This window comes from Cetorhinus maximus, chromosome 12, assembly GCF_964194155.1.
Source record: "Cetorhinus maximus chromosome 12, sCetMax3.hap1.1, whole genome shotgun sequence".
Classification (NCBI taxonomy): Eukaryota; Metazoa; Chordata; class Chondrichthyes; order Lamniformes; family Cetorhinidae; genus Cetorhinus; species Cetorhinus maximus.
Window position 1 is genome coordinate 42,127,370 of NC_135890.1, and position 26,332 is coordinate 42,153,701.

A 26,332-nucleotide genomic window follows, 5' to 3' on the forward strand; every position below is an offset into this window, starting at 1 on the left:
CGCATATGTAACACATTTATTCAAGAGAGAGACAGACAGCCGGAAACTATAGGCTAGTTAGCTTAACATTTTCTGTTGGGAAAATATTGGTATCTGTAATTAAGGTGGTAGTAGAAGGACATTTAGAAAATTATAATACAATCAGGCAGAGTCAACATAGTTTTATGAAAGGGAAATTGTTTGACAAAGTTATTAGAGTTGAGGATGTAACATGCAGGCTGGATAAACGGGAACTAGATTATGTGTATTTAGATTTCTAAAAGGCATTTGATAAGGTGCCACATAAAATATTACTATACAAGATAGCTCATGGATAGAGGATTGGCTAGCTAACAGGAAACAGTGGGTTGTTTTCAATGTGGCAAACTGTAACTAGTGGAACGCCACAGGAATCAGTGCTGGGGTCTCAACTATTTACAATCTCTTGTAATGGCATGGATGTAGCCATATTTGCAGATGACACAAATATAGGCAAGTTGTATGGAGGATACAAAAGGCAGGATTTTCCAGTCCCACCACTGCAAGAATTGTTGCAGGCGGGACAGAAAACCTGACTGACAAACAAAAGGTCCGTTGATTTGGACAGGAAGCCACCCAAAGAGTCTGCAAAGGGATATAAATAATTTATTTGAGTGGTCAAAAGCCTTTATTGCAAAGGGGATGGAATATAAAAGTAGGGATGTCTTGCTACAACTGTACAAGGCATTGGTGAGATTGCACCTAAAGTACTGTACAGTTTTTTCTCTACTTGAGGAATATATTTGTATTGGAAGTAGTTTAGGGAAAGTTCACTGCTGATAGCTGGGATGAGGTGATTGTCTTATGAGGAAAGGTTGAGCAGATTAGGCCTATACAATGAGAAGTGATCTTATTAAAACTTTCTGGGGGTGCTTGACAGGGTAAATGCTGAATGTTTTCCCTCAGGGGAATCTAGAACAAGGGAGTACAATTTAAAAATATGGTGTCTCCCATTTAAGACAGAAGAGGAATTTCTCTGAGGGTAATTCTTTTCCCCAAAGAGCAATGGAGGCATTGAATATATTCAAAGCTGAATTCGATGGATTTTTGATCCACTCAAGGGAGTTGAGGGATATGGTGGGTGTGGGGCAGCAGGAAAGTGGAGTTAAGGCCACAATCTGATCAGCCATAATCTTATTAAATGGCAGAGTAGGCTTGAGGGGCCAAATGGCCTACTCCTCCTACTTCTTATTATCTTAAGTTCTTGTTTTCATGTATGTGCAGAACAAAACTTTGGGGAGAAAATTCTCAGAATGGAGCAGTCTATCAGTAAAATCATAGAGCGCTTTTTAATATTTCAAGGCAATACAAATTTCTGCAAAAACTTAAGTGACTGATTTGCCCAGAAAGAGATACAAGGGGCCAATCTCCACTTTCTTTGGTCAGGAAAGCCTACTTAGGTGATATGCAATGGAAATATCAAGCAGTACATTTAATTTTCCAGACACTTGTTTAAAAGATTACTTACTTCTGTTTCATCCTTCTAGATTTTTGTTAGGAGAGAGGTTGAAGCTGCAAATCATACAATTGAAGCATTTTGTTATAAAGGGGTATGTCTTGCTTTACTAAGCTTTCGGTTATTGTTCATACAAATTGGATCTTATTGAATTTTAGGATAACATGCTCAACTGTGAAAATCAAAGTGAGACTATCTGATTTATTTCTGCATTTGAGAGCCTGCACTGTTTTTAAAAAAGTATTTGGGAATGATTTGCAAAAAACCCTTTCAGGAAACTGACCTTATATTTATAAATGCACTTGAGATAAGCTTATCCTCATTCTCTATTTTAGTCAATCCATGTCAGATGGCTTTTGTCTTCAACTTGCTATATTCCAATGCAGAAATTCATCACAATTAGATCATTACCTTATTTAATAATCAGTTAAGCCACAGGGATATGTTGCCTTCCCCCTCCATCTGATAGAACAATATCTCAGCAAAGAATCAGTGCTATGGACACTGGCAGACATCTTCTAAATGAACTGATTATTCTTTGTGGACAATTGATGGGGAGCATGGGTATGTTATTCACTTCAGATAAATCCTAGACAAATCCAAACCTGGTCTTCACAGAATTCATTCACGACATGTGTTTGTGACTGACTGTTCGTCCTCCACTGGCTGAAATCACAGACCAGTTATCAAATCCTGGCAATATCCCTGGTCCACATGGTTCAGTAGCCTATGGGGCACTGCATTTAGAGTGACCCATCAGGGAGGTTATATTGTTAAGTGTACAAGAAGTGAACTAAGAACTGCTTTAAATGTATCCTCAACATTTCTTGCATTACAACAGTGACTACACTGCAAAAAGTACTTAGACTGTAAAGTGCTTTGAGACTTCAGTTGGTCATAAACAGTGTATCTTTTACAAATTGGGGCCAGTAGTGAGACTGAATGATTTAAAGAAAATTCCAATTAAACCATGAATATTTATACACATTCCTTAAGTGTTAGAAAAAGAGCCATTCAGACCATGTGCCTAGATATACTTGTAAGGATATAAAGATGTGCTAAATTATCTTGATCTGCATACAACCGTTTTGTCAGCAAAAATCTCAGAAGCCAGGGAGTTAATGGCTGACCTGATAGGTGCAGGTGCGGCGATTTGTAAGTTGTCAAGGGTTAGAATAAAACGGAGATGATTTAGACTAGGAGGATTTGAACTCAACATATAATTCAGAAAAAAACATCATTAGATGTGTACAGTTCCCTGAGATCAAATGCGAGATATAACTCAGTTTTCCCAGATACAGCTATTTAGTGGGTGAATTCACCCTTCAGTACAGGCTACAGAATGAATGGATGGCACCTCTACACAAAGAAATACCATTCTCCCAAAGGAAGGCAAGGAAACTAGTTCATCTATCCCAGCTCATAGCAATATTTTCAGAACTTGTGCAACTCATTGTTAACTACAAAATATAGATCATCTATAAACTGGCTAATATGTTAATGGCTCAGCTAAAACTGAATTAATCTGACCTATTTATATAATCTCGTTGATTTGAACTGCAATTTTTTAAACTAAGCATTAATTTAGAAGTCATATAACTTACCAGCTTTTATGTTTAGTCATTAATTAACACTATATACAAATACTTGCATACTTGGCATTCAAGTTATGCTAACTAATGCTATGGTTAATAAGTAATTGGTAGTTCATGACTCTTGTTAATAATTGGCATGACACGGTTAGTTCATTCACTTAGTAGCATGTGCAGACCCTGATGGGAGGTTGGTATTGTAAATGCTAATACAAGCCAAACTGATGGACGCAAGACAGTTTAGCAATCCAGTTAGGCTGGGTGATAACTCAGTGTCAATATCTGCCTGGGGTTAAAGTGAAGGGTTAATTTGATGCCCTCAAAGCCAAGGTATTGATCCCAGGTTTCCTCCACCAGCAATGTTCATATTTTTTCATAATATGGTCACTTGCTTTAGGAAAATAATGATGTTGACAATCTTTATATTTTGAAGGCTGTGTTTTCATGCTGGACTGGTTTGAGGATTTTGCCCTAGAGTTTTCCTTCAATTTACAAATCAAAAAATCACTGTTTTAATGTTTTTATGCACTTATTTAGTAGAAGTGTTTAATATCTGATTTTGCAAAATAATGTAGCATTAGGACCTATTTTGTAATGGAGTTAAGGTGCTAGATTAGTTGCCACTAGGGTGCATTCATTTCCATACACATTTCTACTTTCCATCCATCAGCTGCTTTTTTGCTTTCAGATTTTCTATTCTCTTCCAGTCTGTAGTTTCTCATCAGCTGTCTCCATAGCAAGTTGAACTGCTGAAAAAAAGCAGAGTGACCTAACATTGAGAAGTCACAGCTTCTCCCAATTTCCTATTAACTTAAATGGAAGCCCTTGAGATTTGGCTGTTTTAGCCATTTCTCTGGGGGCTCTGATCTCCTGTCTGAGAACATGCATAGAAATTCTAGGCACACATGACATTTTAAAAATCACTCTTTATGGCCAAAGTAATCTAAATGTTCTTACTCCCAACTTAAAGGTTTGCATATGAATAGTAGATATCTTGCAGAGAATAATTATCTTCAATCAGCCTTAGATCTGGGAACAGAAACGTAGGTTGTTTAGTCCATGGAGCCAACTCTGCCCTTTTGTTATCCAATTTCCAAGTAATTGTTGACCTCCCTTTCAAACACCAATTTATTCTACATTTCACATCCTTTCTTCTGCTGAGTTCTAGCTGTCATTACCCAATTTGGACAACTTGATCAAGCTTCTATCTGCAAAGGCTAAAAGAGAATGAGTTTTTCTGAGTTTAAGTTTGTAAAGTAGACATGAGAACATGTATAAGTGCCTATAGCTCTACATAACCAAATTTAACAGAAATGATGGATTGAGTGCAAAGTTATCCATCAATATTCATAGTCTAGGATCTTTGCTTAGTGCCTCTTCCTAAAGCTGGCAAAAAATGGCCAATCACAGGGCCATTTGTAGAGTAATAAAAACAGAAAATGCTGGAAAATCTCAGCAAGTCTGACAGCATCTGTGGAGGGAAACAGAGTTAATGTTTTGAGTCCGTATGACTTCTTCAGAGTATTCTATTCATTTTAAAGCCAGGTTGATATATTAAGCTTCACTGTCTCTTCCATTGCTTAAGATACTTACAGAAAACTTAGTGCCACAGAAACTTTTTCCCCATCAGAAGTATATACAAACGTCCAGTGATTCAGTGCAATTTCTACAGACCAAGATTTTTTTTAAAGCATTTATTGCTCAATGTTTATTATATCCATGTCATGTATAGTTTGATTGCAATAAATGTATTAAATATTGGCTACAAAAGTTTGCTACATTTTCCAGAGTGTTTTTACTTCATTTTAGAGACTAGGTTTAATGAACAATAATACAAAAATACTGATGGTTGTAGATTGCATTTTATGGCTGAAACATTGTATTTAAACATTTTTAATAGAAACCAAAGTGCATAGTAGAATATGCACCTTTTAAAAATAATGATTCAATAAATTTGCAAGTTTTCTTTTTTTTTTAAAAAGCTTGGCATTGATTGTTCTTTAGCTTAACTAGAATATTGGGTGCTGACAGTAAGGCAACTTAAAGTATAGGTGTCAGTGAAATGATTCTCATTATAAACAAGTACTATAGATAGCAACTTTCTGGCTGATTGTCTGCAGCAATGAACGCACATCTTCTTCCAGTTTTATTAACTTTTGTGCTTTTTCCTCCAAAGCTTTCTGGTTGTCGTCATAATTTCTTTCCAGTTCTGTAGAAAACACAACATTAGCTTGCAATTCCTGAGCAATTAGATTCAAATACAGCTTTAATCACATTTTGGTTTAATGTTTGTAAGTTTCCTTTAAACTTTGTCCTTGATTTTACAGCTGACCTGACTTAGGGGCTGTGCTTGATTTATCCCTTATTTTGTTAATTTAGTTTAATTGGTTGACTCTAAAAGAGTTACAGCTTTTAGATTAGTCTTGTCATTCCTGCTTTACAATGTTTTGTATCAATTAGTTTAATTATGAAGAGAATGAAGATGTTCTAATACAGTTGCTGCTGCTGCTCCCATTCATGATTTAAGTTAAAAAGTCACAGTTTTCCACTTGTTTTCTTTTGCTTCTGCATTTAGATTCTAACTTAAGGTGGTAAATTCCTGCAGTGTATCTTTTAGATGGTACACACTGCTAACACTATCCAGCAGTGGGAGTAAATTTCTAAGGTGGTGTTGGGGTGCCAATCAAGTGGGCTGCATTGTCCTGGATGGTGTCAAGCTTCTTGTGTTGTTGGAGCTGCACTCATCCAGGCAAGTGGAGAGTATTCCATCACACTCCTGACTTGGGCCTTGTATATGATGGACAGGCTTTGGGAGCCAGGAAATGAGTTAAGTCACTGCAAGATTCTTAACGTCTTACCTGCTGTTGTAGTCACAGCATTTATATGACTGGTCCAGTTCACTTTCTGGTCAAATGGTAAACCCCCCCCCCCCCCCACCCAATCCAGAGGATGTTGATAGTGGGGAATTCAACGATGGTAATGCCATTGAATGTCAAAGGTAGGGGGGATAGATTGTCCCTTGATGGAGACCGTCATTGCCTGGGACTTGTATGGCACAAACGTTACTTGCCACATTGTCCCAGGCATTAACGTTATCCAGGTCTTGCTGCATATGGACATGGTCTGCTTCTGTATCAGAGTTGTCATGAATGGTGAACATTGTGCAATTAGCAGCAAAAATCCTCACCTCTGACCTTCAGAAGGAGGGAAGATAAAGTAGCTGAAGATGTTTGGCCCAAGGACATTACCTGAGGAACTCCAGCAGTGATGTCCTGGGGCTGAGATGATTGACTTCCAACACAGCCACAATCATCTTCCATTGTGCTAGGTATGACTCCAGCCAGTGGAGAGTTTTTGCTAGGGCTCCTTGATGCCTCACGCGGTCAAATGCTGCCTTGATGCGAAGGGCAGTCACTCACCTTGCCTCTGGAATTCAGCTCTTTTGTCCATGTTTGGACAAAGGCTGCAATGAGGTCAGGAGCTGAGTGGTCCTGGTGGAACCTAAACTGAGCATCAGTGAGCAGGTTATTGCTGAGCAAGTGCTGCTTGATAGTCGTCAATGACCTCTTCCATCATTTTGCTGATGATCAAGAGTAGACTGATGGGGTGCTAAGGGTTTGCCCTGCTTTAGTGGACAGACATACCTTGACAATTTTCCATATTGTCAGGTGGATGTCAGTGTTGTAGCTGTACTGGAACAGCTTGGCTAAGGGTACAGCTAGTTCTGGAGCACAAGTCTTCATACTATTGCTGGAATGTTGTCGTGGTTCATAGCCTTTGCAGAATCCTGTGCCTTCAGCTACTTCTTGATATTGTGGAGTGAATCAAATTGGCTGAAGACTGGCATCTGTGATGCTGGGGACCACAGGAGGAGGCAGAGATGGATCATCAACTCAGCACTTCTACCTGCCTGAAGATGGTTGCAAGTGCTTCAGCCTTGTCTTTTGTACTGATGTGCTGGGTCCCAATCATTGAGAATGGGGATATGTCTGTGGAGCCGCCACCTCTAGTTAGTTACTTGTCCACCACCATTCACGACTGGATGTGGCAGGAATGCAGAGCTTAGATTTGATCGGTTTGTTTGTGGGATCACTTAGCTCTGTCTACTGCATGATTTAAAAAAAAAAAATTCGTCAATGGTATATGGACATCGTTTTAAAGAGTCGACCACATTGCTGTGGGTCTGGAGTCGCACGTAGGCCAGACCAGTAAAGGATGGCAGATTTCCTTCACGAAATGACATTAGTGAACCATATGTGTTTTTACAACAATCGACAATGGTTTCATAAAAAAAACCAAAAAACTGCAGATGCTGGAAATCCAAAATAAAAACAGAAATACCTGGAAAAACTCAGCAGGTCTGGCAGCATCGGCGGAGAAGAGCAAAGTTGGCGTTTCGAGTCCTCATGACCCTTCAACAAAACAGTTCTGTTGAAGGGTCATGAGGACTCGAAACGTCAACTTTGCTCTTCTCCGCCGATGCTGCCAGACCTGCTGAGTTTTTCCAGGTATTTCTGTTTTGACAATGGTTTCATAGTCATTATGTGAAACCCACAATCCGTGATTATGTGATAATGATTATTTAAAAAACTTTTAATTTCAGATTTTTATTGAATTCTAATTCCACCATCTGCTGTGGTGGGATTCAAATCCCCAGAGCATTACCTTGGGTATCTGGAACACTGGTCTAGTGATATCACTATGCCTGCCTCCCCCGCCCCACACTGTTTCGCCTGATTGGCACGCAAGTAGTCCTGTGTTGTAGCTTCACCAGGTTGACACCTCAGTTTTAGGTATGCATGGGTACTGCTCCTGGCATGCCCCCTTGCACTCTTTATTGAACCAGGGTTGATCCTCTGACTGATGGTAATGGTAAGGTGGGGGGTATACCAGGCCATAAGGTTACAAATTGTGGTTGTATACAATTCTGATGGCCCACAACACATCATAGATGCCCAGTTCTGAATTGCTAGATCTGTTTGAAATCTATCCCATTTAGCACAATGGTAATGCCACAAAACACAATGGAGGGTATCTCAATGTGACAGATATATTGATGAGTACAAGGTCAAGTAGGTTTTTCCCTCACCACCTGCCGCAGCTCAGTCAGTAGTGGTGCTACCGAGTAATTCTTGGTGGTGGACACTGAAGTCCCCCATCCAGAGTACATTCTGTGCCTTTGCCATGAACAGTGCTTCTTCCAAGTGGTGTTCAACATGGAGGAGTACTGATTCGTCAGTTATGGGGAGGGCGTCAATAGGAGGTAATCAGCAGGAGGTTTCCTTGACCATGTTTGACTTAATGCTATGGGACTTCATGGGGTCTGGAGTCAATGTTGAGGACTCCAAGGGCAACTCCTTCCTGACTGTATAACACTGTGCCGGTGGCACAGGGCATACCCAGGGATGGTATTTGAGGCTGTCGTCTGTAAGGTATGATTCTATGAATATGACGTCAAGTTGTTGCTTGACTAATCTGTAGATATTAAATTCTAACCCTGCACGTTAACGGTGACTAAAATACTATCTTCTAAATCTCGTGCTTTTTAATCCAAACATTTTAATAATTGTGAACTCGAGTAACTTTTGTGCTACTCCTGCCAGAAATAAACAGTGTTATGTTTCTAAATGTAAGGATGTTGAACAGCTGAACTGAATTCCATCTTGTTTTGTATTTGAATTAGTTTACAGTACATTTAGCTTCAGGGATTTTGAGTAACAAGAAATTAAATTTAAGCCATAACTATCTCTGTAAGCAGCCCTTTGGTTTAGCATTTTTATTGTCCTACCCATTGTAACACATGGTGATTACATGATTCATTGTGTAATACTTACTCTTTAATAACTCAAGTTTCCGACTGGCATCTGATAATAATGATTCGGCTTCGATCTGCAATAACTTTGCTTTCTTTCGAGCATCAGAAGCTGCATCAGATTTTTTTACAATGGTGTCTTCTACAATAGTGTACTTTTCTTTAAGGACGGTATCGAGAACCTGGATTTTTAAAAAACTTGTAATGATTAACATCTCACAGTGAATGGGCAGTACACCATGAGATGACCCAGTTTACTATAGTAACATAACTGATTTAGTGATTAAATTCACATAGGATTAACAGCACAGAAACATGCCATTTGGCTAAATTGGTCTATGCTGGCATCTATGTTCCATGAACCTCCTCTATGTTCCATGAACCTCCTCCCGCCTTATTTCATCTATGATCACCAGAAAAATGAAATTCCGTGTTAGCACAGCAACATGAGCAAACTCGGATGTTGAACTTCTGCAAAGGATAGGAGTACAAAAAGAAAGAAATTGATAAGACAGTCACTGACAGCCCAAGGAATTTAAATGAAAATACAATGGCAGGTCTGAATAAACTTCATACGAGGGAGCATAGATAGGTCAGTATAATGATTACATCCTTTTCCCTGTCTTAGGGGAAGGTTAAAAAAGGACTAGTGGAAAGTACCTGACAGAACTAATTTTTTAAAAAAGGAGCAATGGAGAAGACAGAAAATTAAAGGATAGTGAGCTTACTATTTGTTTTGTAAAGTATTAGAAGGCTTCCCAAAAGAGGGGACAATAAAAGAAAAAGTACTCTCATTTATATATATCCATTCATAATCTTTGGATGTCCCAAAGAACTCTACTGCCAATTGAGTGCTTTTCTAAAATGCAGTCACTGTTTTAATGTAAAGAAACTGCCAATTCTCTCACAGCAAGGTCCCACAAAGAGTAGCTACATGACCAGATAATCTGCTTTAATGATGTTGGTTGAAGAGAACTCACGTGCTTCTCTTTGAAAAGAGCATGAAATCTTTCATGTCCACCAGCGAGGCAGACATAGCTGAGTTTAATGCCTCATTTGAAAGACTGCATGTTCAACAGTGCAGCATTCCCCTCAATACTGCACTGGAGAATCAATCTAGATTTTGCACTGAAGTCAAGGGTTGGACTTGAATTTTCATTTTTGTGACTCAGAGGCGAGGGTTGCTGTCACCAAACCGGTAACGATGTTCAGATGCTGGAGATACTGAAGAAAGTAGTAACTAAATTGACACCTAGCCTAAGATATCTGAGGCGAGGCGATCAGAAGAGATTGAAGAACTTGGGAGTTCTTACCCTGAAGAGGAAAATGCTCTAGAGGGAAATTATTCAACTTTAAAATTGGGAGAAGGTAAAGTGAATGCTAAATTTACTCCAAAATGATTGAAAATGCCTACCTGTTTGGCCTCATCTGCAGCCTGCTTTATTTTATCTGCAGTGTCCCCAATGTTTTCAGCAGTGATTGTGTTGCCTGCAGTTTTCTGTTTTAATTCATCAATATCCTTTTCAATCTGTGCTAAGCGTTCAGTAGCATTGTTGAGGCTTTGTTCTGATGCTACTGTCTCCGATTCAATCTAAAATGTATTTTAAAAAGCAAAGATTTATACTGAAGTAGAATAGGTAAACAAAGCAGTACAATTTATATTCAACAACTTGCAAGTTAACAGTTCAACACAAGGGAGACACTCATTTCATTTAGACTATACTTTAGAACAAAATCTTTACTCATCCAGTTTTGAAATAGAAATTGTACTGATTTGCCAATTAGATGTCCTAATTTTCTCACTCGTTGAAATACTTGAATGGAACGTTTTAAAGAGAGGACATTATAGGTGGTGTAAAATTACAGTACGGGCCATGGTCACAAATATTCTTCAGTGCTATATATTCATTTTAATTGGCAAATTACAACTACAGCGAAACTGGAGATCTTAAATATTGAAGAAATTTCAGCTCTGAATTTTAGTCATCTGCATGTTCAAATAGAGAATGAAAAGAACAATGTTATCAAGAAAATTAGAACGGTTAAAGATGTGAGAAATTTAGTAACATTCAGGTAAATACAAATGACATCAGCAATACTGAAAGGATCTAGATTTGAGTCTGGGTATAGACTATAGACTCACTATCAGCATTATTAACTGATCACAAAGCTTCTGATGACAGCACCTTCCAAGCCTGTGATCACTGCCACCTTATAGGACAAGTGGAGATGTATGGGAACACCACCTGCAAGTTCCCTTCCAAGCCACACACCATCCTGACTTGGAAATATATCGCCATTCCTTCACTGTCGCTGCGTCAAAATCCTGAAACTCCCTTTCTAACAGCACTGTGGGTTTACCTACACCACATGGACTGCAGCAGTTCAAGAAAGTGACTCAACGTTACCTTCTCAAGGGCAATTAGGAATGGGCAATAAATGCTGGCCTAGCCAGAGACCACATTCCATGAAAGAATAAGTAAATAATCAATCTTCCTTTCTTTGATCAGCCTAAATGGTACAAAATTATGCCCAGCTGCAACTTCTCATATACTCAAAATTGTATGGCATTGAAAGCAGTAAATTAAATTTTCAATATATCTCTACACACAGGCTTTTCAATTCTGTAATGGTTAGATTAAGGCTGCTACTTTCTTTACTGTCAGTTGCATTTGCTTTACGTTTCACTTAGATAACAAGTTTAAACAAACAGGTATCTGTTGACAAGCATGGCTGGATTACTGAAATAGACAAAGACATACGCTAAAACCAAGAATGAGAGAGAGATAAAGGACCACTTTAACGCAACAGATTACCCTGTGCATTCTCTGTCAAACAAATATGCACTTAGGAGTCTGTAATAGTTAACTGTGCTCTAGTTCTTTGATCTAATCACAGAGCTGCACTGACTTAGACTGAGCATGGACTATTTTGTTGATATAAGTGGCGATACAGCTGTAGGCAATGGGTGAAATGCTGGCATTTTATCAGGAAACATAAGCCTGCACAGAGCAGTTCAAAGCTGCTCCGCATATTACATTAGCACCCTAATGCTTCAGTGCTCTGGGGTCAGCTCTAAATTCACAAGTATCAGATGAAGGCATCTGGGCTGTTTGACAACTACAACTGAATTTTGTCAAACACTAAATGCAATTTTAGAACAGACCCTGAGCAGAAAATAAGCGAAATAGTTTCAAGTTTCTAATGTGTAACCATCTTTGAAACATTGCTAACTGATAAAAATTTTAGCCAGCTACTTATTGAAAGATAGGTTCCCAAATTCTTTCAGTGGCTTGTGGGTAAATGCAGTGCCTTGTTTGGTGCTGTACAGACCATGAAAATCTCAGGTTCCTGGTCTGTATCAAATTACTTTGTTTACCTGCAGCAATGCAGATACCTTCAACATGTGCACTGTAAAAGGGTCCCAACTCTGATCACTCTGTCCTGTAATCTTGCTATGAAGTGTGAACAGAGAAACATCAGCTGAGGTCTGGCTCTGCTGTGACACCCACCACATTCAAACAGCTCAGGATGTTCACTTAAGCTCACGCCAGAAGCATGGCAATCCAAGTTCAAGTACCGGAATCTGCATGAGTCAATTAAACAGTATGACAGTAATATTCAGACTTTCAGCCGGGGGCGGGTGGGGGGGGTTCCTATAGATTAGCACCAATATCTTCAAGGGAAAAGAATAATTTTAATTTTACAGCGGTTAAAGCTAACATCAAGAAAGAAACAAGCAAACAAATGGAGCATATGTGAAGCCAAAATTATGAGTGTTTCCCTGGTCTAGAAAATTAGTTATATTAATGCTATGCAGAGGCAAATGGGAGAATGAATATTCATAAACTGACTGGGTACGTACCTGTGGTCCCAGTGCTAATATAGTTAAGACGATGGGTGGATATTGAGGACTGTAATAGAACTGAGATTTAACTGACTGGGTTAAGGACATCTGAACCCCCACTATTCTAACATTCTTTGCAATTGAAGTATTTGTATATTGTCTTAACTAGTGACATACTGAGGTCAGTAGGTCTTGTGTCCCCTCAATGTCTTCGTTAGCTTGTTTGATGGCTTTTGCTGCTGCATTCTGTGCCTTTTCCGCTTCATCTAAGGCCTCCTTTACACGATCAGCTGCGTCTTTAACTTCTGTTGCAAGTATTCTGTAACACAGAAGTAGTTATGTTAAAAAGATCAGCCTCCGCTGCAATATTTATAATTTAATTGTAGCAGATTAAGTCCAGGTGCTTTGAATTTGAATAAAATAGGGAGCCTCACACATCATGCCAGAATACTGTCAAATATTAATTATTGGTGACAACAACTAGAGTCTGGGTGGAATGTGAAAATTAAGTAATCATTCTAAATTTAAGAAATCTAGCAATACTTATTAAACTATTATGGCCAACATATGCTACTAAAATTAGAAGACAAGTTGTTGAACTCAAATAACGAACTAGTAGAAAATAATTTAACTAAAATTGTACCCGTAGCTGGTAGTTTAAGCAAGAACAGATTGTGAGACACACCTGGATTTCCTGGCCTCATCCAATAGTGCTTCAGCCCGCTCAATGTCTGCTGCACTCTGGTTTAGGATTATTTCTACATCGGACAGACTCTCTACTCGGGTTCGAATGTCATTGGTCAGATCCTGAAGTTGCTGAGGAGTGGTTGGCATTTCCAACTTCAATACTTCGTTGGCAACTGCCTCAATACTCTCCAGATCAGCACCATCCTCTGCAGCAGGAGAAAAACAAGGCTGTTGTGTTTTTGGGTCAAATAATTATTGGATAAGAGTAAAATGAAATGCAAAATACAGCCATAATAACCTAAAACGTAATCAATTTAGAAGCCTAATTTTCACACAAGTATCTTTTTTAAGGTAAATATTAATTGATATCAATGAGTAAAGACCAGAACACTGTTTTGACTGGTCCTTATGAGCAATCAGCACCAGATTTACATGATCAAATAGAATGTGTTTGTGAAGCTGGATGAGAATTTCGACACTGAATAAAAGCCTGCATTAATGAAATGATTGCACTTAAAACAAGGAAGCTGCAGCTAGTGTTCTTGGTAAAAATCTAACTGAAACCAGTTTCATTACGCCACCTTTAGGTCTGCATTTCTCTCTATTTTGGAGAGGATATTCCAAATAGATCAATTGTCTAAGTAATGCCTTTATGACAAGAAACAGGATCACTGTCTTGAATTTGCTTCTAAAATGCAGAACATGATGTGTGGTAAGTTTCTAACTTTCAAAAGTAGCACCAGAATAGAAAGCCTCTCCTGCTCTGAAAGGATCTCTATTGCCAATGGCACTGCAGTCATTTTAACTTGTTCAAAAGCACTGCTTTCAGTTTGAAGCATCTACAATTGGAATGAAAATCCCCCTCAGCCTGACAAGACTCGTTATGAATTAGAGAAAATATCTTGTATTGAAATAACTCATTATGTTCAATATTATCATACAGGTTGACCAATTGGAGGGTTATTAGAATACATTATGCTGGTTATCAGATCATTTTTTTTATTATATATAGTACTAAACCAATATAAATAGAAATGATACTAGCCTATACAAATAATTAGGCTGCAGTTAGAATATTATGTCCCATTTTATGTATCCTTTAGGAAAAATGTTACTGCTATGGGGAGTAGAGGAGAGATTTACTAGGACACTACCAAAGATGAGTGGCTTTAATTATGAGGAATGCTTTAAAAAACTTGAGCCCTTTTCGTTAGAACAGAGAAGTTAGCAAAGAATTCTGTAAAGTGGTCTTCAAAACTATGAGGGTTTTGATAAGGTGTCATGGAGATATAAATGTCTATAAGGTTATAGGAAATTATTTTTAAAATGGAATTGTAGAGGTGTCTGTGTTTGACTGTGTGTGTCTTAAATGGATTAAAGCCAGCTAGTCTGGGTGCTTTGATGTATAGTGGTTTGAGATGTTAATTGGGTAAACAGTAAGGAGGATAGAAGGTAAAGTGTAAATTTGCATTTGTTGAATAAAGCATTCAAGAGTGGGAGTAAAATCTTGCACTTAGCTAGAAGATGCCAAGCAATGTTTATTTATTCAGCTAATAAAATTGGTGGAATGAAAGGATATTATTGTTAGGAGATGCAAATTAAAAATCCAGTAATACAATGGAAAATTTACATTCAAAAGAAAAGCTAGATATAAACAGAAAGGACTGTGTAAGTCAGAGGCATTTAAGATCTAACCAGCCTGTAAGCCTACAACTGTGTCTGCAGGGGAACCTTATTTTGAATTTGTATGGTCAAATGTGCTGTGTGTGGTCTGTTTAAAGTCTATAGGCAGAATTTTGACCTTGGTGGGGGTGCTCAGCAGCGGGGAGTCTGGGGTGGTCAGGAAGCCGACTGGAGCCTTTGATCGTCACCGGACCATGATTTCACGCTGGAGGGCCAATTAAGGCCCACCCAATGTTAATGGCAGCACTGAGCGCTGCCTGTGCGGTTAAGGGGGGGCGGGGGGGCCGTGGGGAAAGAGGGCAAGCAGTCTGAAACACTAGTGGGTGCTTCATAACCTCCCCGAGGTACAGAGCTGCCTCAGAGAGATGAGGAGGTATAAAGAAAAATTAAAAAAAATAAAAATTTAATAAACATATCCCCTCATGTGACTGTCAAATGAGCAGGACATCTTATTAAATAAAATAACTTCATTGCTTTTGGAAACCTCATCCTGCCTGTGGATGAGGTTTCCAAAAAAAGGCAAAGGCCTTTGTCTGCCCGCCAATCATTAGGTTGGACGGGCAGTGAAAATTTTAATTTAATCGATTACTTAAAGGCCTGAACAAGCCATTTAATTGTCAGCGGGTGCACTGTCAACTCCAGCGCACACCCACTGACCAAACTATCATGCGACTGCGCGTTGACATCAACACACTTGGCCGACATCAACGCACGTCATTTCACGCTCGAGCGGGTCAGGCATCAGGCACATGCCCACTGCTGAGCAAAAATTTCTGCCCTATGGGTTACTGTTGCCTTTAAGATTTACCCGGGGGTGATTAATTTGGGGATTTGTTTAAAAGTTATTATGGTAGTAACTTGTAGACATGTGTATGAGTCTTAATTTGTTGTTAAATTAATAAATGTTAAATTTAGTTTTATATAAAAACCCTCTTGAGGCTTGGTGGTCTTATGCCTGAATTCAGAGCTGCATCTCAAACATACTAATTGAAAATATAGGTTATGACAGTTGTTCAAGTTTCCCTCTGGGATTTAAACAACTCCGCCTTTATCAACTGCTGTGTCATAACAAGCTTAAAGGAAAAACTTTGACTTTCAATGGTACTACCAAGATAGAAAGCCCCTCTCTCTCCTGCCCTGACAGAGCCTCCCCTTGACAGGCAATGGCACTGTAGTGATTTGAACTTGTTCAAAATCATTGCTTTTAGTTTGAACCATTTGCAATTGGTGAGCCAGTAAATAGTGGCTATGAATTTAAGATCACCACCAAAAAAAAAACAAAAGGAAAGGTTATTTTTAAAGCAAAGGATAGTTAATACTTAGACTATCCTATCAGGAAAGTAGAATTTTTAAAAAATGTTTTAAAATGAAAATGACAGGAGAATGGGACTTAGAGGATAGAATCCTGTTCCTATTTCATATGTTCTTATCAAAGGTTATCGGGATTAGATGGGAATGTGGAAATCGAAACACGAGATGATCAGCCATTATCTTATTGAATGGCAGAGCAGGCTCAAGGAGCCAAATGGTCTACTCCAGTTCCTCCTCCTTATGTCCTTTGCAAGAGCTGGCACAGGTATAAGAAAATCCTGATCAATAAATCACTGAGTAAACTTGGCTACATGCCACCCTTTGGGCAGCTAGTCTTGAGAGCAGTACTTTTCACTCCAGGGACTACAAACAGTAAGTAGATCAAATATTCATTGTCTATTTATCAACAGCAATGCTGAATTCCATTGCACCCACATACACAGTAAGGATCTAGCCCACAAAACAAGCCACACTGGTCCAGCTCCAAATGTTAATTGTTAGTAGAACTGTTTGGAATGGTCCACGTGTATGTAATGCTGAAGTTTGTTTGACAAGGACATGGGAAGACAGATTTGTTATTCCTCCTTAATTGGACAAGAACCACTGATTCAATCAATCTATATTTCATCAGCTCAAATTGTTGGAACTTTTTGTTACAACCTTCCTTTAGATGCTTTCAGAAGGTGCAATAAACAAAGTAGTGAGAAAACAGAATATTAGCTCAGGAAAAGTCTCATTACAATTAATACAGATTTTAAGAGAGTAGTTATGAGTTTAAAAGAAATCACTGAGCTCATTTACTGAAAACAATTAAATCAAGTTCAGTGCTGAACAGACACTTTGCACTGCTGAAACACAAAGACACAAAAGTCTGATGTAGACAAGGTGTATAAGGTAAAGTTGTCACAAGTTGAAGGATGAAAGTGCTTAATGGGCCGAACATATTTCTGTCCAGCTTAAATTATACATAGTACGTTCAATTCAAAATTTTTGCTTAAAATAAACAAACATATGAGCAAATTTACTGCCAGATTTCTGAAACTAATATTATACTTGCAAGTTGCACATGGAAGCCAAACTTGTGAACTGCAACATAAACTAGATTGAAAAGGCACCAGGCGAAGGCTGGTGAAAGCCCTGTGTTACATCAGTATTGTTATTTTTTCTTGACTAACTGTTAACATTGCAATAATTACTAAGTGACCAATCAACAGTTGTGATGAAGCACAAGAATCCCAAAACAGAGGAGCAAAAATAGCAACTGGGTAGATAACTGTTAGATAGTAGAGCATTAAGTCTCTTGCAGAGGGAAAACAAAGAAATGAACTTAAATAAGCAAATACGTTCTACGGAATCACCTCTTCATCAGCAAATCAGAATTGTATTACCAGCAATCAGAGAAAGGTCAGTAGTATAGATTATCTTAGTCTCCTGGTTACAAATAACTATAGCAATAGCAAATTTTGAATCAGACAACTCAAAATGGTTCTTTTATGATCATTTGGATTCTTCCTCACCACTGATATTACGTCAGTGTTATTCCACAACAAACAAATATGCAGAGATAATTGCAGCAAGATGACACTTAAAAATAAGTTTCATCTCAATCCTTACGTGTAAGAAATTCCCTGATTTGCTTGATAAGATTCCTTAGGTCTTCATTGCTCTTGTCGACTTTTTCTTTTGTTGTATTGGTTTTTAAGAGGACCTTTTGTGCATTTAGTTTGGCCTCATCTGCTTTAATTTTTGCATCAGCGACCTGCAGGGACACAACATTACCACCTATTAGTGACCCATGCAACCTAATAGGTGTACCATCCAGCGGAATCCCACTTAATTGCAGCCACTCATGATAAGCAGTAAAATGGGAATTTCTCTGAAGTGGGAAGCAAAGAAAAAAAATCAAGGCTGATAGGAACCTTTACCTGCTGAAACTTCGTACAACATCCTTCAAGATGAATGTTTATCCATGGTGAAGAACTTAAATTAGCATCTGCATTATTTTTTACTGGAAGGATGGACAAACCTCTTCCACATTTCTTGGTGTATCGTAGGTCTGTCAAGTGTATCAGCTAACTGCTTGGCTTTTTGAGCTAAAGAAAAAGGGGGGGCCATATCACCGCTACCCTTAAGGTAGTGGGACAGGTCGATAAAGTGGTTAAGAGGGCATATGGGATACTTGTCTATATTAGCCGAGGCATAGAATATAAGAGCTGGGAGGTTATGCTGGAACTGTATAAAACGCTGGTTAGGCCACAGCTAGAGATTTGCATGCATTTCTGGGATCCGCATTATAGGAAGGATGTGATTGCACTAGAGAGTGCGCAGAGGAGATTTACCAGGATGTTGCCTGGGCTGGAGAGTTTTAGTAATGAGGAAAGATTGGATCGACTGGGGTTATTTTCCCTGGAGCAGAGGAGATTGAGGGGGGACATGATTGAGGTGTATAAAATTATGAGGGGTATAGATAGGGTAGACAGGAAGGAACTTTTCCCCTTGGTGGAGGGATCAATAACCAGGGGACATAGATTTAAGGTAAGGGGCAGGAGGTTTAAAGGGGATGTGAGGAAGAATTTTTTCCACCCAGGTGGTGGGAATCTGGAACTCTGCCTGAAAGGGCGGTAGAGGCAGAAACCCTCATAAGATTTTAGTAGTGTTGGGATGCACACTTGCGATGGCATGGCATACAAGGCTATGGGCCTAGTGCTGGAAAATGGGATTAGAATAGTTAGGTACCTGTTTGTTGACCAGCACAGACTCAATGCGCCGAAGGGCCTTTTTCTGTACCGTAGAGTTCTGTAGCTCTATGACATGATTGACCACAGCAAATCTTCCAACACCTATCCTCAGTCATCCAGCTAGGCAAGACTGCCCTTGCCTAGTTTCATTCCTATCTATCCAGTCAAAGCCAGAGAATTATCTGCAGTGGCTTCGCTTCCTATTCTCACACCACTGCCTCTGGAGCACCAGCATCCAGTATTGCATGAGCAGAAATTTCCTCCAACTAAATACTTGGAAGACAAAAACCAGTGTTTTCAGTCCCTGCCACACATTCTCTAGCTACCAACCCCATCTCTCTCTCTGGCCACTGTCTAAGGTTGAACCAGGCCATTTTCAACCTTTGTGACTGATTTGAACCTGAACTGAGTTTCTAACCACCTATAGGTTCCATCAAGGACACCCGCTTCCAACTCTAGTATTGCCTGCACATTGTCCCTACCTCAGAGCTCATTTGTTCTGAAATACCTCATTTATGCCTTTGTTACTACTCGACTTAGCTATTGCACTGCTGTCCTAGCAGGTCTCTCACCTTACTTCCTCCATTAACTTGAATTCATCCAAAACTCTGCTGTCTATACCCTAACTCTCACCAAGTCCCTTGTACCATCATTCCTATTACTTACTGACCGACATTGGCTCCCAATCTGGCAATGCCTCCATTTTAAAATTCTCATCCTCGTTTTCAGATCTCTCCATGGCCTTACCCCTCTGCAACCATCTGAGATTGCCAAGCTCCTCCAATTCAGACAGCTTGCGCATCCCCAATCTCATCGCTCCACCACTGGCAGCTGCCAAGGGCAAAGCTCTGGAGCTCCCTCCCAACCTCTCAGTCTCTCCCTCTTTAGGATGGAGAATTCTTAAAACCTACTTTTTTTCTTTCATCAAGCTTTTGGGGTCACCTATTCTAAAGGTCCTTATGTGGCTGTGTCAAATTTTGTTTGATAATGCTTATGAAGTGCTTTGAAATGCTTCACTATTTTAAAAATGCTATATGAATGCAAGTTGTGGTTGTTGATTAGGAAAGGTAATTGCACTAAGTTGTGAATAGCTGATTGAACAGTTGAGTCTGCTTGAAATATCCGGAGTGTTTAATTGCCAGATTAGGAGCCAATATAGATCAGCAAACATAGCAGTGATGATACAATGGGACTTGGCAAGAGTTAGGGTACAGACAGCAGAGTTTTGGATGAACTCTGATGGTGCTTTTGTCATTGTCAACTATGGGAATGGTAAATGACTAATTTTATTGCCCTGTATACATAACTGACCGCAAAACCACAGATGGTATACTGGTGGAGACTGTACCCAAATCTTTACCTATTAGAGAATGTGATTCCTAAAAAAACTGTTTATTACAAGTCTGCCATCAGACAAATTGAAAATATGTGATGGTAAGATCTATAGGTTCATAGAATAGAATTGTAGAATATTTACAGAACAGAAGGCCATTTGGCCGGTTGTGTTCATGCTGACTTGCTGCAACAAGAATTCAACTAGTCCCACTCCTCTCCCCTTTCCCTGTGGCCCTGAAAATTTCTCCTCAGGTGCTTATCCAATTCCCTTTTGAAAGTCATATGTATATAAACTAAATTCAAATTAAAGAATCTGGATAACCATACCAAAAACTGGTTAACTATTGTTTCTCAGTCACAAGTAGTATAGTCAAAGAAAGACTGTGTGCAAGGAGCAGAGGCAAAAATGCTTTTTTAAAAAAAAGATATTTCATCGAAGCCACGAACACCATTCCAAAGTTCTACTTCAGTATGGAATAATATTGTATAACTGGCAACTGTCTTGCTGACTGCTATGGCTACTGTTGTAAAGTGGTGGGATCCAATTCCTAAAGTGAGAATTTGCATCTTCGTTGACACTTTAATCACTTGTGACTTCCCTACTCAGAAGCTACAAATTGCTCGATAAACTTCACTCTGGTTTACTCCAACTGAATTTCTGAATGCAAACATACCATTTTAGAAAGCTGATCCACTTCTGCCAAAGCATTTAGAATTACAGTGTCAAAATCCATGGAATCCTGCCATGCTTTATGGGCTAAAGTTACAAGTCCATCACAGCCAATTCCTCCACACTTTCTAGTTCCGTCATCAGCTCGGCAGTTTGGACCTCCACACTGTGCTTCCGCACATGGCATCCCTGCAGGGCTACCACAAATCTGGAAAAACATGTGGTGATTAGTGCAGTTTAAAAAATTTCACTTCAGCAAAACTGACTTTCGTTCAATCAAGAATGCTTGAAGTGCTCCGGGCACAATATTTTTAAATCTGGGATAGGCACGAAATAGATCAGAGTCACATCTAATGCAGTAAATAGTAAAATCATGCAGTTTAGATGGAATACATCTATTCTGTGATCAATCATTAATAGAAACCTTGTTGTCAAATTTAGCTAGCTTTTAATCAACTAATGCACCACTAGAAATGGCTGCTTAAAATAGACCATCAGAATTGGAGTACTTTTGTAATTAACCCTGAAAACATAGGTGAAAATGTACCTTTTCGCTTAATGGCGAAAGGTCTAAATTTTGCAATTTGTCAGCCAGTTCTTCCAGACTTTGAGAATGTTCTTTTTGCTGTTGTTCAAAGTGGTCCTGACTCTCTGAAATCATATCATCCACCTTTTCTCGAATGCTCAAGGATTCCAGCAGTATATTATCAGGATCAATGGTGGAAATATTAACTTTTACTTCAGCCTCAAGAGACTGGTTGAAGTATTTTTGGACGCTGTCCAAGGCTCCTACAAGAGAGTATTGGAGAGATTAGAAAACATCAAGTCATGCATTACTTTCAGGTGAAATTATGGGATTCTACAGGGCAATAGAACACTTAGTCCAGTCATTACAATTGGAAAAGATAGGTCTAATTATAATCATTTAGAGTTAAAATAAATGAAATTAAAATAAAAAAACGTTTTTTTTTACACAGATGCATTGAGCAGAACAGTACAGACGTTGATCATTGGTTTAATATGTTAAGCAAAAATACTTTAACAAATATGAATGTTACATCAAAGCATTATACAATGCTCCCTGGAGCTCTACTTAGAGAATACAATTAGAAACACCATTGCATAACTTCCAAAAATTGCAATTAAAATCCAACAGATGCTTTAAATATCCAGAGATCCAAATTTCAAATACATTCTCACTATATTTTGAAATTAGAGTATCCAAAAGGTTTTTTAGGAGTGTTGCGAGGAGATTCTTATTTCTAAACTTTACCACTCACCACTCAAAATCCAGTGTAAATCCATTAGATCGTAGGACAAAGATAACCAATTTCTGACACGTTTGAAGGTATCTATTGACCTTGCAGATATTAATGTAACACCATTCCAATGTGAACTAATGTAATCAAATACTCACCATGGACATCAGAGTTCTTAATGTACTCCAACTGTTTGGCTAGCTCATTCACAACTGCTTTTAAATGCTCAGCATCACTTTGAAGAACATTTAGTTCTGTGTCTGCCAGATTATTTCGGTCTGCTGTCGTTCCAAGATCTGATTCAATCACATTAACCTTTTCTGAGAGGTCGATGACTTTCTTCCTGAAATCAAGAATTTTAAACCTTAATCCAATTCCTTAGGAGAGCTACAAAATCCAAGATGAAGTTGTTTTAAGATCCTTGAAATTGGGCAGCATTACCACAAGATGCAATATGTAAATGAATTAACATTTGGTGGAATCAGGTGTCATTTAGACAATTAACAAGTGCACAAACAAGAAAAATTCCCTTTCCCTCCCAATCTAAAAACGATTCCATTCATACAATGAGATTAAGCTGATATCAATGGAGACTGAGCAACACCTCTGCATGTTAGATTTTCCAGAACATGATATAAGACCCTTTTTGGAATCCTAATAAAGATGACAACTCCCAGATGTTACCACTTCTCTTCCCACAAGCAACAACAGCAATATTGAAGTACGAAAAGAGTGTTTAACATCTTGCATGCAAACCCTTACCCTCTCTTGGAAGGGCAAACTGGATGATACAATTGAATGTGGCATGTGTAGGACATCTTTCTCCCTTCCAAACAATGAAACCTTCTCCACACAAGGCTTTAAGTAACATATTGTACATCTTATTAGTTGTTTACACATACAGAATTGCCTTCAAAATGGACAGAACCACAACTCTATTCCTTTGAGTAATTGGCCTAAGGAATTTTCCATGTCATGCTGGGACTCCAGTTCTTTTTGACAAAGTGGAAGAGAGTAAATTGATATAAATATACAAAAAAAACCTCCCTCCCTAACAGTACTGTGGGTGTACTTACACCACAGGGACTGCAGTGGTTCAAGAAGGCAGCTCACCACCACTTTCTGAAGGGCAATTAGGGATGATCAATAAATGCTGGCCTAGCCAGCAACACCCACATTCGTAAATGAATAAAAAAAACCCGCATGTGCTCTGGGAACTTACCTAAGTGATGGAGCAAGTTAGGCAGAATCTGCGTGGGTGCAAGTTGAAGCAATGAAGAAGATGACAACTAATGCAGATAATCTAATATTCTTCCTTCAACCTTCATTGTCAAATGAATATAGAAATACTGAAAACTCAGCTGAGAAGTTTTGATTCAATAGGGAAATGCTGGAGCAATGCACCAAATGTGTTTTACAGGTTGTCAAATCAAACCAGAAATGTTAATAAAAGCATGAAAATTACTTTACACAGCTGCCTTGCACATGGTTTCAATAATATTTCCCTGCTGACCTGTCGTAAGTAGAATAAGCTTCAGCTTTTGCTGGTAAATCACAAAATAAAGACCAACATAATGAGATTGATTATAGTGCGCAGATGGCTAAACACCTACTAAGATTTTGTTGCCAAATTTTAAAAAAAATTGTTTGGCTCAGTAAATATGTTTGGTTTCCAAAAAGCCTTTTGGTCTTTTACCCTTGGGAACATGCAGTGGTGGGCAAGAGTTCAACAGCATGATTCTGTCAGAGAAGAATCTCCACTATAAATGTTTGGCACACAATGTGGTCATTGTTAGGATTAAATCTAAATAGAAGAAAATGTACAAAGTGGACCTGTCATTGCAATCAGGAACAGCATCATGCAAAAAATGAAATGATAGTTTTTCAGTCTTTTACTATTTATTTCACTTGCATAATCAGTCGATTGTGTGTCAAATTTGCCCCCTCATTTTCAGGGCAAATTTGGCAATATGAACCACATTTGAGAATGGCATTCAAGCTGTGAATCAACTCCAATGCCCGGTAAGATCTGTACAGGCCAATGTCCCACTCCATTCTAGGTCTCCAGTCAGTTTGCCATAAAAATGGCGAACCTGACAAGAAGAGTAACTGGCACTGTGCCTCCGTGTTAGCAGTACAAAGCACTAAGTATCTGTGTACATGAGGAGGGAGAGAGAAGAAATGAGCATACCCTAAAGCTTACTTACTTGGCTTCTTCCAAAAGGCCTCCAATACTGTCAAGTGGTTCAGTAGCAGGATTTTCAGCAAGTAGGGTTCGTATGTCATTAATTTTTTCCTGCACGGCATTAACAGTTTCTTGGTAAGGACCAACAATTCCACTGGCTTTGACTGAATCTGCCTGTGCTAAAAGTTGTTTGCTTCGGGTAGTCAGCTCTTCAATTTCTTTATCCCAGAGTCTGAAGCATGTGTGGCATGGTTCACAATGAGGGAATGTGCCAGAGTACCCTCGAGCACACTTATCACAACGCTCACCTGCAATCCCTTCCCGACAGATGCAGTGTCCATTTGTTTGGTTACACTGTTGTGTCTCAGTGCCGAGTTCATTACAATCACATTCTAAAAAAACAGGAAAAAATGCTGTTATGATTATATGAAAGGAAAACCAATAACAGCAAGTTGTTAACTCAATGAAAGACACTCCATTTCACAGCAGAGTTCCAATTAGCAAAGACAAAGAGACTGGCCCAAAACATGATACTGCTCCTTGCCCTGTTGCACTGTCTAGACTGTCTTCTGCTCATCCGAACTGCTATAGATGCACCTAAATGGCCTCATTCTCATAAATAGTCCTGATATCATCATCTATTGTTGTTCAGAGTGTGACCAGGAGTCAGAACAACTTATGCTCTCTAGACAGCTGTGTAGTTTGAAATTCGCACACCCATGGCACAGAAAGCTCTTCACTTACAGGTGAATAAGCAGAAGACAGCACAACTAAGACTGGCAGTAATGCAAGGGGGACCTGCATCATTTAACCTATGAGAGTTGTCCAGCTTGCACTGTGCAAGCATGTCAGCAATAGTGGCAACAGAAAAGAGCACAAGACTGCCTGATAAGTAGCAATATTGGATTACCTTGCTTTATTCCCCCAAAAGTAGAATCAAAAACTCGCTGCAACTTAATGCAGGAAACAGATACCAGGACAAAGCATTTGTATTAAGATGACAAAACTTGACCATATTTTCTGATTTCATTTCAAACTGCAACTGAAGTTTCCAAAGCAGGATTTAGAAATATTGTATTGTTGGTAAACTGTCATGAACTTACCAACATGAACCAATATTTTGGATAAAAAATGGAAATTTGTTTAATATGATAACCCACTTAAATTACTAAACTGAAAATAACTTCTTTAGGATCAGGCAGCCAAGATTAAAATGGCCTTAACATCTCACATTTCCGTCCTACACAAAATATAGTAGGTTTTGTTTTACTATGTTAAGAGCTAGTTTAAGCTAGTGGTGCTCTGCTTCCTAATATTTAATTCAAACTCTAATTTTAAACGGAGCCTGTGAAATGACTGGATGACGTGTTGACTGTAAATCCAACTAGTTACTGTCTCCATGCTTAGGATAGGTATAACTACCGGAACTTCATACAGACTTCTGATTGAAATTAACATATCGGATTTAAAAATGTCCACAGCCTTTCATTAAAAAATAATGTTAATAAACAATACTCCATCTTGGGCACCAACAGCAGATAAAAGTTCCACTATGCTTTTAGCGCATAAGCAAAAATATGCACTCCCAAGCTGCAATTTTGCATTGATTTATGGAGAGAATTTCACAACAAAAGCACTCAATTTTCCCTGGCCCATGCCAGGAGCAACATGGTCGAAATTCTAAGCCATCAACTGCAGCTAAATTCTGATTGACCTTAATATGCACAATTCTCTCAGCA

The 26,332-nt window shown here is 38.8% G+C and overlaps 1 protein-coding gene across 2 annotated transcripts in view; it reads right to left on the minus strand.

Annotated features, from left to right (window-relative positions):
- Positions 1-4,745: 4,745 nt before the first annotated feature.
- lamb1a (laminin, beta 1a) overlaps positions 4,746-26,332 on the minus strand; it is a 94,205-nt gene continuing 72,618 nt past the window's right edge. For both annotated transcript variants that reach the window (XM_078553459.1, XM_078553460.1), the window contains 10 exons: positions 24,616-24,985; positions 22,567-22,751; positions 21,697-21,938; positions 21,154-21,357; positions 18,021-18,165; positions 13,411-13,618; positions 12,903-13,044; positions 10,293-10,469; positions 8,901-9,060; positions 4,746-5,275 (listed from right to left, as the gene is read on the minus strand). In XM_078553459.1, the coding sequence (XP_078409585.1) occupies positions 5,139-5,275; positions 8,901-9,060; positions 10,293-10,469; positions 12,903-13,044; positions 13,411-13,618; positions 18,021-18,165; positions 21,154-21,357; positions 21,697-21,938; positions 22,567-22,751; positions 24,616-24,985 (1,970 nt within the window). In that variant the 3' untranslated portion in view covers positions 4,746-5,138. The remainder of the gene's footprint in view (positions 5,276-8,900; positions 9,061-10,292; positions 10,470-12,902; positions 13,045-13,410; positions 13,619-18,020; positions 18,166-21,153; positions 21,358-21,696; positions 21,939-22,566; positions 22,752-24,615; positions 24,986-26,332) is intronic.